General features: G+C 36.5%; 1 protein-coding gene across 2 annotated transcripts in view; it reads left to right on the top strand.

Annotated features, from left to right (window-relative positions):
* STRN (striatin) overlaps window positions 1-21340 on the top strand; it is a 71699-nt gene that overhangs the window by 17679 nt on the left and 32680 nt on the right. For both annotated transcript variants that reach the window (XM_079792284.1, XM_079792285.1), the window contains exons 2-4: window positions 8983-9086; window positions 15641-15714; window positions 20841-20919. In XM_079792284.1, the coding sequence (XP_079648410.1) occupies window positions 8983-9086; window positions 15641-15714; window positions 20841-20919 (257 nt within the window). The remainder of the gene's footprint in view (window positions 1-8982; window positions 9087-15640; window positions 15715-20840; window positions 20920-21340) is intronic.

The following is a 21340-nucleotide window of genomic DNA, read 5'->3' as shown; positions in this document are numbered from 1 at the left end:
TGAACTGCTGACCTCTCGGGGAGAGAGAGAGAGAGGCAGGGCTGATCAGCAGCCGCCCCAGGCTGCTGGCAAGGCCCAGAGAGAGGGGGAGGGGGGGCAAGGGCTGATCAGCTCTTGCCTCTCTCTCTCTCTTTCCGGGCCTCACCAGCAGCCGAGCGAGCCTCTCTCTCTCTCCGCGAGGTCAGCAGTTCAGCCCGCTCGCCAGCAGCTTGGGCGACTGCTGATCAGCCTCACATCTCTGATCAGGCCCGGAGATAGGCCTTGGAGATGCTAACTGGCATAGAAACCGACTAATCAGAACCAAATCTGGGTGAACTTGGAGGAGCCAGTAGCTGCCTAGGAGGCGGAGCTTTGACGCTGACTGGCATAGAAACTGAGCAGTCAGAACCTAGTCTGGGTGAACTGTGAAGGCAGAACCTAAGGTGAGGGGGCTAAGGAGGGGTTTTAAGGGCAACAGCTGTTTGGTGTAAGGTGTAAGAAAGCGGTTCAATTTTTTAATGACCGGTTTGGCAGTATAGTGCATATGGCTGGCTATCAGTCCGGATATAGGGATTATGTATTTTTGTCTGCCAAGAACATCTCCTCCTGCTGAAAAAGGCTCCCCCCCCCCCCCATTTAAGCAATCCTATCCTATATCTATACTAATAAAATGGTAATATGCTAATTAGACTGGGTCGACGGGCCATCTTCTGGATGTCCAACTTCCTTCCGGAGAAATCCATGGTGGTGGGGGCTGAGGCAGAGGTAGTTAGGGGCGATCAGGCCAGCAGGGGAGGGCAGTTGGGGACGAGATCAGGCCTGCAGGGGAGGGCAGTTGGGGGCGAGATCAGGCCGGCAGGGGAGGGCAGTTAGAGGCCATCAGGCCGGCAGGCAGAGGCAGTTGGGGCGATCAGGCAGGCAGGCAGAGGGGTTAGGGGCAATCAGGCAGTCAGGCAGAGGCAGTTAGGGGTGATCAGGCAGGCAGGTAGGTGAGCAGTTAGGAGCCAGTGGTCCCAGATTGCGAGAGGGATGTCTGACTGCCAGTTTAGGCCTGATTGGGTCCCCGATTGGGTGCAGGCTGGGCTGAGGGAACCCCCGCCCCCCCGTGCATGCAGTTCATGCACTGGGCCACTAGTATATAATATATATTTTCTCATACATACATATACTTCACAGCTTCTTTTTGGCATATTCGAATTGCCAGGATCACTACTTTTGTGCTTTGGGGCCATTATTAAGTAAAATAAGGGTTATTTGAACACAAGCACTGCGATGCCCCCCAGTTGATCTGATAGCCAAGTTGGCTGCTAAATGACTAACATGCAGGAGCTTATACAGTATGTATACACTAGGCAAAGGGATGATTCATGTCTCAGGTGGGACAGTGTGAGGTTTCATCATGCTACTAAGAATGGTGTGCAATTTAAAATTTAATAATTGTTTATTTCTGGAATTTTTCATTTAATATTTTTGGACCACAATTGACTTCAGGTAACTGAAACTGTTGAAAGCGAAACCATGGAGAAAGGGAGACTATTGTAGTTACAGACATTAAGAACTCAGTAAAAGCAGATGAGCCTTCTTTATCAGCGAGTGATAAAGTTTCCCAGAAGTACCTTCTCCCCACCCACAGCAGACATTCATATATATCTCACTAGTATACTCTGGTTTCTCTTCTGACTGTATAAATCTTTCACCTTATATTTAACTGGTTACATAGCTATGTGTGGACACACACAACCCAAGACAGCAAGCATTTGGCTTTCCAGATCCTATAGTGGGAAGTTACAAGGTGGAAGGGGGTTGGGAATATGTATTTTGAATAGCTAGTACACAGAATCTGCCACAATGATTAAGTAAGAGTTATGGTAAATTTACTTAGAGATCTATAATAAACCCAATGAAAATGATGGTCATAAAAACAGTAATAACACAAAAACTGCATAACAAAATGTAAACTATAAAATTCTATACCATAATTCTATCTATGTAGAGAAATGGATTGAAAGGAAAATTAGAAGGAAAGAATTCAAAGGATAAAAATAGAAGCAAAAGTAGAGTGTATCTGAAAATCTTTGCACATTACTTTTTTTGGATGATGTGGAGGAAGGGGCTGGTGTTTTCATACCAGGTTATGGGGTATTGTGTAGCATTGTCAGGCCCCTTTTACCAAAAATAAATTTTGCATTGCTGCCAGCCATATAAAGATATATCTGTAATTCATCTGTCTGTGAACATTATTTTATCTTTTTAACAGGTATGGTATGCATGATGCATCAGAGCTGCCTTTTTAAAAACTTGAAAAAAATATTCCAACTTACAGGAAAGTTCCAAGAAGAGTATTAAAAAATCTTTGCCCAACTTCAGTTGTTAATATTTATTTTATTTTTAGAGAGAAGAAGGGAGAAAGAAAGAGCGAGAGAAATATTGATGTGAGAGAGAAACATTGATCAGTTGCCTCTGGCACACACCCCGACTGGGGATCAAACCCACAACCTGGCTATGTGCCCTGGCTGGAATCAAACCCTCCATCTTTTCGTGTACAGGATGATCCTCCAACCAACTGAGCCACACTGGTCAGGGCTCAGTTGTTTATATTTAAAACTGTAATCATTTGGTATATTGTTTTACTAGTTAGGCTCTCTAGTTTTTCATGTAAGGATCTTTCATCAATATAGTCTCATGGCTCTTCATTTTGATATTGTGTTGATTAATATTGACCTTTTTTAAAAGGTAAGCTTTTATTATATCTCCTGTTTATATTTTCTATTCTGTTTTCCTTTGGAGCATATCTTATAGTTTATTAAATAAAATGTCATGCATTTGAATATTTTTATTATAGGCATTTAGCTCTGATTATAATAATTTCTTCAGCAGTCAGAAAGGCTTATGCTATTTCTATACAAATGTTAAGAAAAAGGACTCCTTTAAAAAATACACAGTATTTTATGTAGATTAAGCTCTATAAAAAATGGACTGTGTCTCCGGTGTTATCCTCCCAGTGTTTAGCACAGTTTGGTTACATGGTAAGCTCTCAGTAAATGAATGGGTGGATTTTATTGCAGTATATTGGTTAGACTGTAAAAGTTATTTTAAAGAATATCTACTAACTCTGTGTGTGGTCAATGAGGATTTAACTATTTTGTCCCCTTCTTGGCTCACCTTCCTATCCCCCAGTTATAGAAAAACTAGTGGCCCAGTGCACGAACTTGTGCACATTAAAAGGAAATTAATTAGAAAAAATATTTTAATATCGCTATTCGCCCTTTCTCTATAATAGAAGTGTCAACCAAATTCACGAGTGACAATGAGAGATTGAAACACACGCGTGCGATTGGCGCCAGTGAGAGCTTTATATGTATCGCGCATACGCGAATCAACTTAGCCTTTTATAGATATAGAATAAACTTGCTTAATTAGACCTGCTTTCTGATGTAGCTAAACTTTTTGCAGCCAGTGAAGCACCCCAACTTCTCTTTCAGGTAATTGTCAGCAACACAGTAGTAAATATCAACACGAAGCAGATTATTATTGTAGATCACGCAGGGAGAACAAAGGGTAAAATATTTAACTATAGCAGTGTTTGACTATATTCTGCGCAGTGAGAAAACCTGAAGTCATTTTCAAGGTCCACCATTTCTTACTTTTCAGTTGGGTCAAGTTTCTAAACTTTCTAAATCTCCGTTTTCTGGCTAATGAGAAGAAAATAGGATTTCACTGAGTCTCCTGTCTACCTACTCCAGGACTTCTGTGAGGATCAAATGAGATGAGGCACTGGAAAACGCTTCACAGACATTTGGTTAAAGTGTGAAATGTTTGCACCTGGCTATAAAGCAAGTCATGTTCCTGGGCTGAAGAAACTGCAAGGAGGCTAGTCACTAGGGAGAGGAAGCCAGGTGTTGCTACGTGATATCATTACCTAGCGCCCACAGTGACCGTTTCTGGGCTGGACTGGGCTGTGGGCCGCATTTTGCGCCATGGGGTCTCAGCAGTGTTGGCTGTGATTTGATGGGCTGTTGCTCTGGGGTGGTGGCGGGGCCTGTGTCCCAGTTGGGGGAAGCCGAGTGTTGCTTTGTGGGTGTCAGGTTCTTGGTGCCATTTCTCTGTGCACGTCATGGCAGCTCCTGTGTTGAGTGTCTGCCCCCTGGTGGTCAGTGCGAGTCATAGCAACCAGTCGGATGGTTGGACACTTAGCATATTAGCCTTTTATATATATAGATATTTAAAATTATTGTTTATATTTATGTAAACATACATAAATAATAACCGCTTATGAGCCAGCCAATAGTATACTATGATTGTTTCTTTTCCTATGCAACTTTTGGTTTTCCTGCAGTTAATGATTACCTCCTTTTTTTCATGGCTTAATTTTCTTTGAGCATTGTTCTACTTTTGTTTCCATAAACTTCAGTAGCCTTTATATACAAATTAATATGTGGTGAAAATTACCAAATGATTTTTTAGGCTCCTTACTCCCTTTTTTCAACTATTGATCTTATTTCTAGAGTTTCCTGCCTTGCTCTAATGTAGGCTACCTGCTATTTTGGCCTGTGAGCAGTTCTTATTTTAAAACTTTCTTTTGCTGCCCTCCATTGTTAGAACTCTTGTTTCCCGAATTCCATGACTTCTTTTTAATTTGTCCTCTTAATGGTATTGTTGTCTCTTGAGTAAGAATATATGCTGAATGGGAATGTATGTTTTGGACATTTGTGTTCTAAAAATGATTGAATAAATAAGTAAAATTTATGATTGAAAGAAATGTTAGATAAGTAAATAAAAATGACACAAACTTTATAAGGAAATTTCAGGGAAGTCACTAGTTTGTTAAAAGAGAAAGCTAACTATAGAGTTAATACCGGCATAAGATATAATTTTTGAGTTAAACATCAGTTCTTTACTTGCCTCCAGAGTTAAATAGGCATCCCACTGTATTTTATTTGTATATTCACTGCTTTTGCCTATAACTTCTGGTTCTAGTAGCACAAAACATATGCTACCAATTCACATGTATTTTATTCAGCATACATGTTTCATTCACTGGACTGTGAACTCTGTTTTATTTGTTTGTCACTACTTTAGCTCTAATGTCCCTAGATTTTGATGTGTGTATGCATAATAGGGGAAGCTATGCTATTAACCTGAAAATGCCAGAACTTTGAAAAAGGTGTTAAGATTGAACAGCTTAGGGCATGTGGTATGGAGACTGGTACTAGAGTGTTTATGAATTTAGATTTTGTTACTAGTGATTCATATTTTCATTCAACAGATGTTTTTCAAGTGCCTACTTCATGCCAGGTCCTGTTCTAGGCACTGGAGAAAAACAATGATTATAACAGATCCTACCCATATGAAGCTCAACTGGACAGTAATAAATAAACTCGTTCTTAAAATGTTCGATGGTAATAAGTGCTGTGATAAAGTGTGATAAGTGGGGTATGGAATGCGTGGGAGGGTATAGAATGGGGAAGAAAGGCTCTACTGATAAGGTGCCATTTGACCTGAGAAGATGAAATCTGAGCAAAGAGTGTTCCAGGCTACTGGTTGGTTTTCTCTGGCATACAATCATGGCCTCTAGCTAGCCCTTCCTTCTAAAGACAACATCACCAAACCTGATATCAAGCCTAAGCTCAGAATCACCTAGAGGACCTGTTAAAACCGCTTTCATCTGTCAGCCCCACCCTCAGTTTCTGATTCAACAGGTTTGGAGTGGGGTCTGAAAATTTGTATTCCCACCAAGTACCCAGGTGGTGCTAATGCTGCTACTCTGGGACAACACTTGGAGAACCACTGACTTATACCATTTGTGACACATTAGGTGGCCAGAAATAAAGCAAAAGGGCCTGGTAAGAGCAAGGAACACAGCTGTTCCAGAACCCCAGCTCTTTACCCCACAGAGGTATGAATCTTACATAGGCCCTCAAGCCGACTGACGAGTACACATTAGCTTTTTTGATTCTCCCAGATTCCTTGTTTATGATTGTGTTTTTAGCTGTATCCTGATAAGAAAATAAGTCTGCCATTTTCATCCAGTTCAATAGCGTGTTTGGGGGAATATTTAATACCTACCACAGTCCAAATTGCTGTAAGGAAGAATAAAGGAAGGGCAAAACCAAATTCCTTCTCACAGTGCACTTCCAATGTAGTGTGGGTATAAGAGCAGAACACATACGTATACAAAAAAGCTAAGATGAGACCTTGGATTCTCCTAATAAATGAGGCTTGGAGTTGCAAATGTCAAATATTCACATTTATTCATTTAACAATATTAACTGATTGCAATTTTAATTGGTATTTCTCTTGCATGTGCTTTTACATATGTTTGAGCCTTTTGTATTTCCTTTCAATCAACATGTCCTTTGTATGTTTTTCTATTGAGTTCTTGACCTTTTCCTTATTGATTTGTAGGTGCTGTTAATATATTTTAAAAAGTAAACTTGTGATTTGTGATGACTGTTTTCCTATTTTTTTGCACATTTGCTTAAAAATAATTGTCTTCTCATGATATTTGTTCAACAACTTTTTATTGCCATATGTAAATATATTTTTTTTTTTGAGGTTAACTTTATTAGTCTTTTATGGCTTTGGGTTTTGTCTTATTTTCAGAAAGGCATCCCTAACCCTGAGATTATTAAAACAAAAACAAACTCTAACTTTTCTTCTTACTTTGGGGCTCCTTTAAAAATTTTTGATGCATTTGGCATTTGATTTGATGTGGGAAATAATTTTCAGATGGCTGCCCATCAACATTTATTGAATAATCCACATTTTCCCCAATCATGTGCACATATTGTCACCTTTAGCTTTAACTAAATTCCTGTATATATTTGGATTTGTTTTGGGATTGTACCATGTGTGTCTCCATTTATGAATCGCTACCACTTTTTAAGTGACTTATAAAATTATAAGTTTTAAAATATATTTTTATATATATTTTATTGATTTTTTACAGAGAGGAAGGGAGAGGGATAGAGAGCTAGAAACATCGATGAGAGAGAAACATCGACCAGCTGCCTCCTGCACACTCCCTACTGGGGATGTGCCCGCAACCAAGGTACATGCCCTTGACCGGAATTGAACCTGGGACCCTTCAGTCCGCAGACCGACGCTCTATCCACTGAGCCAAACCGGTTTCGGCATAAGTTTTAAAATATTTTAAGGCTTTTAAATAATTTGTTTATTGTTGCTTTTTAATTTTTCCATATATTAAAAGTTAACATGGGTGGTGCGTGCAGACGGACTAAATAGCCATCTCAGATGTTATGTAAGAAAAATAGAATTTATTTAAGGAAAAGGATGGGGAATGGAATAACCAAATGGAAGGGGCTGCACAGCACCTTGCCAAGGGGACATTGGGTTGATGATGGCAGCACTCAAGACCTGGAGTTTCATCCTTGTATGCAGTCACTGGCGGGCAGCTCTTATAGTCAGTGGGTCTGGGGGCTGAGCTGGTGAGCTTGGAGTGCTCATGGAATGCAATTGTGCAATCAGGTGTCTTTAGGATTGTTTCAGTTCCTTATATGGTCTGATTCCTGGTGTCCAGCAAGTTTTTCCTGGCCTTTCTCCTGTGGGGGGAAGCTTACAAATGGCCTTTTAATGATTGTATTGCTCTGTAGTCCTAACAATATGTACTTTAGAATCATTATGTATGATGTTTTTAAATATATTTTTATTGATTTCAGAGAGGAAGGGAGAGGGAGAGATAGAAACATCAATGATTAGAGAGAAACATCAATGATTAGAGAGGATTATCTCTAATCATTGATTGGCTGCCTCCTGCACACCCCCTACTGGGGATTGAGCCCACAACTGGGGCATGTGCCCTTGACCGGAATTGAACCCAGGACCCTTCAGTCTGCAGGCCGATGTTCTATCCAGTGAACCAAACCAGCTAGGACTATGATGCTTTTTAAAAATACACTGTTGGTATTTTATTAGGGCTTGCACAATTTTTAAAGATTTATTTAGGGAGAAATAAAATCATTGTAGTTCTTTTTAAGAACATGGCTTTGCTTCTCATTTGGTTTCAGGCATTTTTTAGTGTACCATTTAAAATACTCTCTCTGCATAGCTCTTAATTTATTCTAATCATCTTGCCATTTTTGTTATTATAACTGGGATTGTTTTCTTTCATTATATCATCTAACTAGTACTTTTTATAGAAGCCCATGGGTTTCGATTATTTTTTACATGCAGCTACTTTACTAAAATTCCTGTATTTTTATAATTATTTACAATTAATTTTCTTGGATTTTCCAGGTATCCACTCATATCATTTGCAAATAATAGTAATTTTATTTCCTCTTCTCTATTTTTAAACTTATTTGTTTCTTAACTAATGACACCGGCTACCACCTCCAGAACAAGGTGAAATATTTGTGATGAAAAATGAACATCCTTGTTTTGTTTCTGATTATCAGTACTTAAAGGGTTTCTTCATTATTCATGATGCTGGTATTAAATTGTATTGTTTGTATTTTATCATATTGGCATAGTATTTGTTTCAAAATAAAAGATTTTATCCAAAATTTTAAATCTTATATTGACAGAAAAGTTGCAAGGACAATACAAAGAATTATTTTTGTCCTGAACCATGTGAGGGCAGGTTGCTAGCCAACCTGATGGCCCATGGCCTCCCACAAAATACTTTAGGGTTTATTTCCTATAAACAGGTACTGCTCTATGTAACCACATATAGCTGTCAAACTCAGGAAACTAACAGTGATTCGTTAACTATCTCTAATCCTGAGACCCCATTCATGTTTTGCCAGTTGTCCCAATGACTTCCTTTTATAGCCAAATCTAGTCCAGAATCATACATTAAGCCCCCCCTTTTTTTCATGCAGCCAATGCCTTCCTATATACTTGCATACTTTGTGACAGATATGTAAAGGAAATGTTTTTTTCATCTAACTGTCCTATCTTCCAAAGGTTCTTTCCTCAATTGAGTTTTAAAACAAATTTATTTGCTCTAAACTGAGTTTTATCTTTCTTTTCCCTACTCAGGCCCAGATTGCATTTCTTCAGGGGGAAAGGAAAGGTCAAGAAAATTTGAAGAAGGATCTTGTGAGGAGGATCAAAATGCTGGAGTATGCTCTTAAACAGGAAAGGTAATTCAGTAAAATGCAAGATAGTCTTCTCTTAAAATTTGGAATAATTTTTCTGCCGTTCTTAAATCTAAATTTTAATACTTTATGCTTCTGAATTCAGGAAATGTCATCTGTAATAAATATTTATAATGATTGTAATATGTTAATTTTATTTTATTGTTAACATTTAATAATGACCAATAAACTGATTTATATGATTTAAAAAATTTTAGCAACAATTTTCCCATACCCTCTTCTTTCTTAAGAAACATGTACTTATTGAATCTTTAATATCCATTTCTTTATGGAATTGAAATAGTTTTTAGTTGTAAAGGAAATTCTATAATGCGTATTAACTATTTTCTTATCATCTAATATTACTCAATTTGATGTATTTTCTTTGAAAAAAAATTGCTCTGGCAGACTATGTTGAGAATCTTTTTATAGACTTTTTTGATATTTTGTGCCTTTGCTATCAGCTATTCATATTTCTCCATAAGCAAACCTTACCTTTCTAGTTTGCTAGTGTCTGAGATACTCAAATAACAAAACTTGGGTCATAAGTCAAGGATAGTACGTCATAGATGAGAGTTTTGGAAATTTTCATATAAATTAGGTTTATTTGCTTTAATGGATGATGGTCTTTGGATTTGTGTGTGTGTGTGTGTGTCAGCAGTGTGAAACCATTCTTTGTTTTGAGTACTTGATAGATATATTGAAATTCTCTATTTTGCTTTATTTTTGGTGATCACATTCTTTTCTCATTATTTTGAAGTTGCTGTATGGGCTGTTTGCAAAACTACCATAAAATAACATTTAGCAGACAATATTTATGAATATCAAGAAATAAAACTTTATTGGAATTTGTGTTCAGTTTCATGTGGCATCTTTAAATGAGATTGACAACAGGTTCACTTCTCAAGTTCTTTTCCTTGAGAAGTTGATTGAAAACTGTATTGAGGAGATAGAAAAAAACACCCAGACTTTTAAAGGTAGTAATTTTGAATATTTGAGACTTTAAGCTATCTAAATTATAGGCATAAGTGAAGTGAGAAATAATAAAATGGACACTGTTTATTAACTACTATATTACAGGTCCTGAGGCTTAAAAACAAAGTGACTGGATAGAGTTGCAGTCAGGTAGAGCAGTGCTTCAGATTGCTTAGGTCTGTCTGATTCTGAAGCCTGTACTCTGTACCAGAATAGTATAGTATTTGTAAGATGGGAGAATTGAAATACACAGATATTACAGTAACCAAGAATACTGTGTGTGTGTGTGTGTGTGTGTGTGTGTGTGTCCCTTCTCATTAAACATATTAATCTGTGCATCCAGTTTAAGCACTTGTGCTGGACCTGAGTCTAAACATAGGTCATAGTCCTTGTCCTTACTGGCTTTCAGTAACTGGAAACACAGTTGGAAGCCACAAAGTGCAGTGCAGTCTGATCGGTGCTGTGGGAGAAGTCTGTGTGGGATACAGTGGGTCACAAAGAAGGGAGTGGATATTTCTGTCTGGAAGGTGGAAGTAGAAAGGAAGGTGTAATTAGAAGAGGTGAGGCTTGAACATCATAAAAAATAATGTGTTTGCCAGATAGACAAGGTTCAGGAAGTAGAGAGGATATGTTTTATACAGAATAAAGCAGTTTGGTGTGTTCAGAAATTTATAATTACTGTGTATTGGAAGGAAGGACATTAGTTGTGATTTGATGAGATCATGGGAAGCCTAACTAAGGAATTGAAACTTTTATCTTACACATAATAGGGAATATTGAAAATTTTCAAAAACTTTCTAAAATAATCTCAAACTAATAGAAGTTGCAGGACCCATATACCATTTCCCCAGATTTATCAATTTGACCACACTTTACTATGTTAACTGTCATCATGCACAATGTACCATATTTTTTCCTGAATCATTTCTTACTTAGTTGCAGACATTATATTCCTTTTCCCTATAAATTCCTCCCTATATATTTTCTAAGAGCAAGGACATTCCATTGTATAATTACAGCTTATTATCAAATTAAGGAAATTTAATGTTGATATAGTTCCATTATCTAACAAAGCCCATATTCATATGTTCCAGTGATGATCTTCATAGCATTTTTTTTACACCAAATATTCTAATATGATCTTTATAGGTGTTTTTTTTCTGGTCTAGAAATACATATTGCATTTAGTTGTCATGCAATTGAAAGGTTTTAAGCATGGAATAGTGTGAAATAGATTTTAGAACGATCATTCTGACTTCATTTGGGGGGATGGACTGGAAAAATCTGTTAATACAGGCAGGAAGATTGTAATAGTCAAGGATGAGACACGATAGCATAGTAGCTTCAGGAATAGAGGAGGCATCAGCTGTGAAACATTTTAATTAAGAGTATCTTATATAATTTGGAAGATGATTGGGTATAGGAGATGAGGAAGAAAGATAACTTAAGAAAGATTCCTAGGGTTCTGGCTTGAAGTATGAGTTTTGGAACTTAACAAATGAATTAAGGATAACAATTAAGAATTTTAAAAAGGATAAGAATTAAGGGTTTAAAAGCAAATATGGGAGGGACTCATGACTAGAAATGTACACATCAATAGTGTGGGTAAAGTTATAGGAGTAGTTGAGACAAGAAGAACAAATATTTTGGGAAGAGAAGAGAACCCACAGGAGTCACAGAAATGGAAATGTTTGAAGAAAAGGCAGAGGAAGAAAAGCCAACAAAACAATGGTTGGAGAGGAAGGAGAGAGTAGTATATTCCTAGACTCTCGATTCCAGTAATTACAGGCTGTTGTTGTTCCTTGTGATTAAGCCCCTATCGGAAGCAAGAAAAGGGGAGTTTGACCATTGCAAGTGCCAAACAGACTCCAAGTAAATTGTATACTGAAAATAGTCATTTGGATTTGCCAGTTAAGAGCTTGTTGGTATCCTTGCCAGACAGCTTCAGTGAGGTAGCAGGAACATAAACCAGATCATAGGGGATTGAGGGGTGAGTAGGATAGATAAGATGGAGACAGATACAGTCGCTTATTTTTCAAGTAGTTTGACTTTGGAGAACAGAAAAGAGAAAGACTGGCCTGGTCCAGGGAAGTGGTGTTTGTTTGTTTTTAACGAATGGGATTTTCCTGGAAAAGAGTCCCTGATTTTGTGTCTTTTGAAGTTCATGGAATGATCTGAGATTATTCCTGATGTAATGGCACTATTAAAGTGTAATAAATTATTTCTTTGTGAAATTAGAGCTCTTAGATATTTTCATATTCATTGGACTAATTTTTTAAAACAGATATTATATCCCTGCTTAAAAGTATCTGGCTAATTTAAAAATTCTCCTTAGTAAAATCTTTTACATCCAGGCCCCTTGCTAGTCCTATACATATACATGCACACATGACACGCATTCACACACATACTTACACACACAGCTGTTTTTTAAATTTTTTTTAATTGATTATGGTATCACATAATTGTCCTCATCCCTCCATTCCCACCCCAAACCCCTCCCCACGTATGCCACCCCCCCCCCCCCCCGTTGTCTGTGACCACTGGTTAGGCTTATATGCATGCATACAAGTCCTTTGGTTGATCTCTCCCCCTTTCCCCCACCCTCCCCTACCTTCCCTCTGAGGTTTAAGAGTCTGATCGATGCTTCCCTGTCTCCGGGTCACACAGCTGTTTTTTGACCCACTTCACACACACACACACACACACACACACACACACACACACTTTGAGGAACTTTAAGTAATGTTTCTTCTGACAGAAATGCCCTCTATATCAGTTCATTTGTCTGGTGGGGAAACTGATGGTATTTTGAACTTTAGCTAAAATCTCATGTGTTACCTCCTATTTGGTAGGTCTCCTTGACACCACCTTTGACAGAATTAGCTAATTCCTTATCTGAATTAATATGACGGTTGATATAATTCTGAGCTCTTACCCCACAGTGCACTATAGTTATTTATTTACATTTCTGTCCCTTAGGCATCTTCTTGCCTTCACCCTTATAATTGATTACAAGTTGCAGGTTGTTCCCAGCAGCCAGTACAGTGCCTGGCATGTTATAAGAATTCAGTACGTTTATTGGATATAATGAAATTATTTTTAAGGGAACCCAGCTTATAAACACAGCATTTCTTTACTTATTTTGTCTTTGTCTAATTTTTTATGAAGTGTTATTTCATAGTGTTTTATTTTTTGTTGTTGTATATATTGCATAGAATATTTTCTGGTTCATTTTTGTAGCTCTGTTGCAGTTTTTCCTAAGAATACTAGAATGCACTAAAATGCAGTATTTTGTGTTTGAAAATGTTTTTCTTTATATGCATATAACAAAAATATATAAATTAATTCCATAAAATTTTATTGCTACTTCTACTCTGTCATCAGCCAGTTACTTTCAATTAGTGTTGTGACTTCTGGGAGGTATTTTTACTTTGAGTCAATTTAATGGCTCTAAATCTTACCCTCTTATAATAACATTAATACAAAGACATTGAGGTAGACTAGGAAATGTTTAGTGTGGTGAGGAAATCTTTGATTAAGAGAAGCATTGGTGCCGAAACCGGTTTGGCTCAATGGATAGAGCGTCGGCCTGCGGACTGAAAGGTCCCAGGTTCGATTCCGGTCAGGGCATGTACCTTGGTTGCGGGCACATCCCCAGTAGGGGGTGTGCAAGAGGCAGCTGGTCGATGTTTCTCTCTCATCGATGTTTCTAACTCTCTATCCCTCTCTCTTCCTCACTGTAATAAATCAATAAAAATAAAAAAAGAGAAGCATTGGGAGTAGAGAAAAAATGTTCTAAATTATTTGGGACAAAATATTTACTAAAAATTTTTAAAAAGACATATATATATACACGGTTAATTCGCCAAATAACACAAAGTAATTTCCCTTCTGCATCAGTTCACTGACTTCCCTTCCCAAAGGAAATCATTTTAACTGATGTTTTATGTGTCATGTATCCAGAAATATTCAATGCATATGAAATATACATAACATACATATAAACCACATATGTACATAGTATTTTGTACATTGCTTTTTTTACTTAAGCTTAGAGATCAATCCATATTAGAAAACAAATATTTTTTCCTTTTTAATGGATACATATTATTACAAAACATTTTATATCTATGCAGAACATAAAGACTAATATAAAAAATAATGATGTACCCACCACCTACCCTAAGAAATAGAACATCAGCTGTCTATAATTTTTATAGGTTTTCTTAAGATTCCCTTCTATATAAAACATTGACTTTTCTGTTGTAACTGCAAAATAATTATTGTAAAATAATATGAAGAATTTCAGTACTTCATATATTTGAGCAAATAATTTTCATTTTCTTTATACTTTCCTTGAAATACAAAAAGTTTATAGTAAGTGCTCAATTAGTTTTTTATAAGGATAAAAATGATTTAAAAAAAAGCTTTCAGAGTTGGCTACATTATTCTTTTCTCTCTCTTTTTTGTTGTTGTTGTTGTTAATTCTCACCCAAAGATATTTTTCCATTGATTTTTTTAGAGAGAGTGTAAGGGAGGAAGACAGAGAGAGAAACATTGACATGAGAGAGACACATCGATTGGTTACTTCCCGAACGCACCCAGGGAGCCTGCAACCAAGGCATATGACCTTGACCAAAATCGAACTTCTGACCCTTCAGTCCGAGGGCCAATGCTATATCCACTGAGCCAAACTGGCTAGGGCTTGCTATGTTACTCTTTCATTACTTCTTTATTACTTAGGTTTTCAAATTGTTGTTATTATCCCAGTCTCATTATATTGAATATTTATTGTAAATGGCCTCAATATTTCAGGGAAGCAAACAAATTAAAATATACAAATAAATTAAGTAAGTGTGGCCATTTTTAGTGAATCTTAAAATTTTTTACCTTATCTAGTTTATTTTTCTGGTCTCAGATGGTTAAGTCAGACTAACCAGAAATAATAACATTCATATAGCAAGAGAAGACAAAAATTCCTGTTCACAGTTTTTCCTGAGTTCTTCCTGCAAAGAAAGGCAAAGGATACTTTGACTATTAAAAAAAAATTATTTATTTCTGCTGGAATATCTTATTCAATATTCATGATTTGGGCTGGTTCCCCCTCCGTCCTTTGGATTATTCAATATAACGCATACTTGGCAAATTATAATTGCCTGACAAGACAACGTATTATAGATGATTTTTCTTTTTAAAAAACTCAATTTTGAAAAAGGTCTTTTACAAGTTTATTTTACAATCCAAACTTTTCTGCTGCTTTTGATAATAAAATACTCTGGCAATTATCAAGAAAATTTGAATACTACAAAAGCTAGCATGTTAATATAGGTCATTAGTAAGTACAGAAAGAAGATGTATGGTTCCCAGTGTTAGTCCTTTATTTGTTATAATAGCACTTCATGGGCTAACAACAAAATAGTAATGGCAAATGCTTTTGTATTATGACTTTGACATCTTGGAAGGCTATGGGCCTTTGAAAGTTACCTAGGACTGCTGCAAACTGATGACTACTCCTATTGAATATCTAAAAGTTTACTTAAATATGTTTTAAGATGGTTTGTATTTTCTCATTTCTTTGTTAGAGCCAAATACCACAAGTTGAAATATGGGACAGAATTGAATCAGGGAGATATGAAGCCTCCAAGCTATGATTCTGGTAAGCTAATTTTAAAGGAAGTTCAAGTGATTAAAAAGAAGTTAATATCAAGTATTTGTAGCTACAATATTTATAACTGCAAGTTGATTTCTAGTTATTTGCATGTTACTTATTTTTTCTGACCTACTTATCTTTTGACACTAATCATGTAGTGTCATTTAGATCATTTTCCACCACCTTCCTTCTTTTATCCCCTTCCCTTTACTTTTAGTTTCCCATTTTCTGCTTATGTTCTACACTTACTGAAAGGATCAGAATTCATGGGGAAACATACATCAACATAACTGATTCTTACTGGGTCTTCCCAATATTAATGGGAACTTTGAGATGTGCAGTACAAAGTGCAGAATGCCCTTGAAATCCTGAGAGAAAGAGTAGGAACTATGGAGGTAAAAGATTTCTTCGTTAAGTACAGGGGAATTCCTTGTCCAATGAGCCTAAACCCTCAGTTTCAGGTGCAAAATTGTTTTGGACTTGGTCATCACAGCGTAACTAGATCATCTTTTAACAGCTGAAACATTTTATTATCATTTTGCATTATGTCTTCTTTATCCTTCTCCTACCTTCCTCTTCACCCCACCAAACAATACAAAACTAGTATCTGGAAACAATCAGATATTACTTATTAGTAGATGTAAAGGAAAAGAAAGAAAAGTTGTTCAAAAGTTATTGCCATGTTTTAAGGTGAGTTTGTTTTTGACGTAATTTCAGATTAAATTCCTGGATCAAATATCTGAAGATATCAACTGTTGTTTATGTCACTTACTGAAATACCTGCCTTGTACTAGGGGCTTTATGTATATTAACTGTAATTTTTAAAATAGTTATTTAATAAAGATAATATTATTCTAATTTTATTTATTTTTTTGTTAATCCTTACCTGAGGATTTTTTTTTTTAAGAGAGAGTGGAAGGGAAGCAGGAAAGGGGAGGTTGGCTGCCACCTGCACGTAAAGTTTCTGCGATAAGAATATGCCACATTTGAGAAGTGAAATAACTGGCTAGTATTTGGAGGGAGGAAATTAATGTTTATAGATACAACTAGAGAGTTAGCCAGGGGGGAAGAGACAGTAAAATTTGTTACAAGGTCTTGTAAAATATGTTAAGGAGTTTACACTTTATCCTAGGAGTTATGAGAAGGCATTTGAAGGACTTAAATTAGGACTCTTGTGATCAAATTTGTTCTTCAGTCTAGAAGATGGATTAGAGAGTAGCAAAACTGGAATTAGGGAGACTGGTGAGAGGACTGTCACAGCCATCTGGCTACATGAGGAAGGTTACCCAGACAGAGGTTCAAACAGTGGAGTTTAAGAGAAGTGGGTGTATTCAGGAAATATTTAGGACCTAAAATCTGCAGGAATTGGTTCTTGTTTGGATGTAGGGAATGAAAAAAAGGGAGAATCAAAGATGACTCCCACACTTCTAGTTTAAAAAACTAGACTATAAGCAGGTTTGGAAGATGGCGGGTTCACTTCTGGATTTATTTGTTAGGCAATCAAGTGAAGGTGGCTAGCAGACGGGTGTGTGGGTTTGGAGTTTAGGCTGGTGGTATAGATTTGATATGTAGATTGAGATGCATCACCATATAGTACTGATGGCACGCAAGACATTTGAGTGGAAGGCTCACCCAGGGACTTTATGCAGAGTGAGAAGAGAATTTAAAATGGAACTCTGAGGAATGGCAACATTAAAAAAAAAAACTGGTAGAAAAATAGAATCCTGAAAAGGAAACTCAGAACAGTTGTTCTAATGGTAGGAGGAAAGCCAGTGGAAACAAAGAGGAGAGATGGTTTTCAGAAGTAAGGACCCTTCAGCATTACTGATTAGTGTCTAGAGAATTGAAGAATCTAGTGACAAACAGATCACTGAGAATTTATTGCAAGCAGTTTCAGAAGAGAGATGAGGACAGAAACATAGACATGAGTGGAAAATGAAGACTAAGTGTAGTCAACTTTCAGGAAGATTGGGTTGTGAAGGTGAGGGAGAGGGATTACAGAGTAATAGATGACAGGACACAAAGGGTGAAGGAAGTGTGTGTGAGAGATGTATTTTGTAGAGGAGGAGCAAATAAAAAGGAGAAAGTAGAGATATACAAAATAGGAAGGTATCTGAAAACGTGATAGGGATTGGTTTCTGAACATAAGTAGAGAATGACAGGGGGAGCATGTCTTTTATTGTTACCAAGAGAGAATATAGGAAGTCAGGTGATGGGTTTGTAGGTTAGGGTTTCAGTTTGGTAGTGGGTATTTAATATGATAGCTTTATGTTTGAGACAAAATTATCTGCTAAGAGTGTATGAGAGGTTTACAAAAAGTAGAGAAGATTTATAACAAATGAACAGAGGACAAACTAAGAAATGGTAGGATTGAGAAAAGCTAAGGGTCTGGTTGACATGTGTGACCATGAGTTTATATAGAAGCACCGGTCTGTACACTTGCTAAATAGAATGAAAATAGTTAATACTTGAATTCATGGAAAACAAGGGTACAAGAAAATTGAGTACATTGGCAAAAGAATGGTTGAAGTGATGGACTTCGAACTAAAACTCCAGAGGGAAAGGAAGTGAAGACAAAAGGAGCCTAAATGGGTAAGACTAAGGAGATAGATTATGATCTAGAGCAGGTCAGCAGAATTTTTCTGAGGCCAGATAGCAATATTTAGGCTTTGTAGGCCATATGTTTGCTCTTGCAGCTACTCAACTGCTGTCTTAGTCTCCTTTTATAAGGGCATCAGTCACTTTGGATTAGGGCCCACCCTCAAGACTTCATTTTAACTTAATTCTCTCTTTGACGACCCGCCTTCAAAACAGTCACAATCTGAGAGGTACTGGAGGTTAGGACTTCCACGATGTCCTCTTTCTCACATGAGGGGATGGGCTGAGAAAAACTCAAATGGGGTTCCAGTGAATATTTCATCTTCGCAGTACTCAGTAACATTCACACACTGGGGCCTATGTGATTAAATATGCATTCAGTTTAACTCTTTCAAATGGACGTCTCTCTTCAGAAGTGCACCAGAACCCTGCGAATTTGCTCGTGATTTCTTGTCAGCAGGTAGTTTCTGTACTCCGTCGGCTTTTCCCTGTGTTCGCTCTTTCCTTTGTACAATTTTTTCAGTCTTGATTGATGATTGATTTAGACAAGTAAAAAAGTTTCTTCTAGGCCCTTTGAGAAGTAACTTTGCCCACCTACTTCTACTTTACACCTGCCCCCCAGAAGTTTTAGGATTCTGAGATCACGAACAAGTTAATGGTTTAACATGGGTGGGGAACCTTTTTTCAGCCAAAGGCAATTTGGATATTTATAACATCGTTCTCGGGTCATACAAAATTATCAACTTAACAATTAGCCTGCTATATTTGGTCAAATATTTAATTAACTCACCCCTAATGCCTTGGCAGGGCCAGACCAAATGTTTTCACGGGCCTTATGTTTCCCACCCCTGCTTTATACTCTAATCTCCTGGCAACCACTAATCTGTTTTCTGTTTCTGTAGTTTTGCCTTTTCCTGAAAGACAATATGTAGCCTTTTAATTCTAGCTTCTCTCACTTGGCATAATGCATTTGAAATTCATATTAGTGTATGTCATTAGTTCATCCCTTGTTCCTAGTGAGTAGTATTCCATTGAATGGATGTACCACACTTTGGTAACATCACTGGCTGCTAGAGTAGGCAAAGGCAGTTGATTATATTTGAGGATGGAATAGAAAGGATTTAGGCCTGTTCTTAAGGGAAATTAGATGACCTCAAAAGTTCTTTCACATCTGAAATTTTAGTTTTTTGAAATGTTAATGTAAATGTTTTTATATGGTAAGTACAATTTATTCACTTGACTTATTAAGGGGACGTATGGGAACATACTGTATTATATCCACAGTTCCTGAATTTGTGGGTTAGTGTCATTTTTCTTTAGTATTGAGACCTTTGTTGTTGTTTTTTTTAAAAGAAAGTATACCCCCTGAAGTTATCCCAAAGTAATTTTCCTTTTTTAGTTAACTTAATCCTCCTGACGGCACTTTCTACCCTCCGTCTACTGTACTGATATTTCTAGATGGTGTATCACAGAGCTTTGCCTCATTATTTTAGGAGAAAAATGAAAGTACAAGATCTAATTTTTAAAACTTACATATTTGTCTAATTATCGTTGTAGTGATAGCATATGGAGGAAAATACATGAGCTCTGGAGTTAGACATGATGTCAATACTTACAACTCTACTTCTAACTTAGAAACCTTTCAATTAACTTGTAAAACTCGTATTTCTCTTCTTTAAAACGAGGCTAGTAGTAACACCTATCTTTTGAGTTTGTAAAGATTAAAACAGATATTGTAGAAATTTTAACACAGCATCTGGAGCACAGTAAATGTGTAATATCAAATATCATAAAACAAATATACCCAGTCTTTCTTGTATCTTCACTTGAATAAAACCCTATAGAGATAATAGTTTCTTATAGTTTAATCAGGGACTGATGGAAAGTGTGAACTTTTTTGTATTTTTAAAGTAGAGCCATGCTATAGTTTAGAAATTCTTTAGTTTAGACTTAACACAGAGAAGGCTCTTTTTAGTTTACCACCTTCTTGAAAGGATTCAGCTTGTACCAAGTGATGAATTTAAGCTTTACAAGGACTACGAGATTTTCATTCAAAGAATGTCTTATAAAGAATACTTGAAGTTTTCATTTAATAACTAGTAAAGGAAATAAATTTGGAATGAGATTATTTCCTACCTACTCTTTTATCAAACTGGCTTTTCTTAAAAGCCATCATTCCTGGGTATTTTGTTCCACACTTGACCTGGCGCTTCAGATACTTTTATAGGACTCTTATTGTGTGACTTGATGTGGATAGGTCTTGGTCTTAGAGCGAAATTCTCAGGCTGCCTAAAGATTTGGAAAATGTTTTTATTTCAGTTCTACAACTCTGAGGGGAATCCACTAGCAGTAATGAATTCAGTTTGTTATGGAAATTGTACTTAAAAACAGAATTTACATGGTCCTGAAACATACCTTACAGTGCAGTTTTACATATTCTTAATCTTATAAATATTTTTGGATAATTTTTATGACTAGAGATACCCTCTAATGTATATGACAAGTTGGTTTTATTATGATTTAATGTTTTCTAGATGAAGGTAATGAAACAGAGGTGCAGCCACAACAAAATAGCCAGTTAATGTGGAAACAAGGTCGTCAACTACTCAGACAGTAAGTAACTCCTGATCAAATTAAAGAGAAGCAGCAGATATTTTCATGAGATTATTTTTGTTTTGTATTTTCAAATCAGTAGAATAATTTTTCTCATTATTATGCTGCTGCTGTGGAAAGCTTAATTGAATTACTTTTCCTTTTTCATATGAAACACTTTTCTCCCTGTAGTGGAATTTATAAATTATTAAATATTAATAAGAATTGTAAGGCATAAATACTTTCCATTATTTTAGATTCATCAAAAAGAGTATAATTTTAAGCTTCTAGATTTTACATACACTTAAATTTATAGTTTAAAGTTTGCATCTTTTATACATGAATATACAAGTTTTAATATAAGTTTAATTAATATTTATATGTAAATTTGTTTTTAAACTTTCTGTTTTTAATTGATTGGAGAACTTTTTGATTTCCCCCT

Source organism: Cnephaeus nilssonii (assembly GCF_951640355.1).
Source record: "Cnephaeus nilssonii genome assembly, chromosome: 15".
Lineage (NCBI taxonomy): Eukaryota > Metazoa > Chordata > Mammalia > Chiroptera > Vespertilionidae > Cnephaeus > Cnephaeus nilssonii.
Note: the sequence above shows the minus strand (reverse complement) of the source record. Positions and strands in the feature narration are given on the sequence as shown.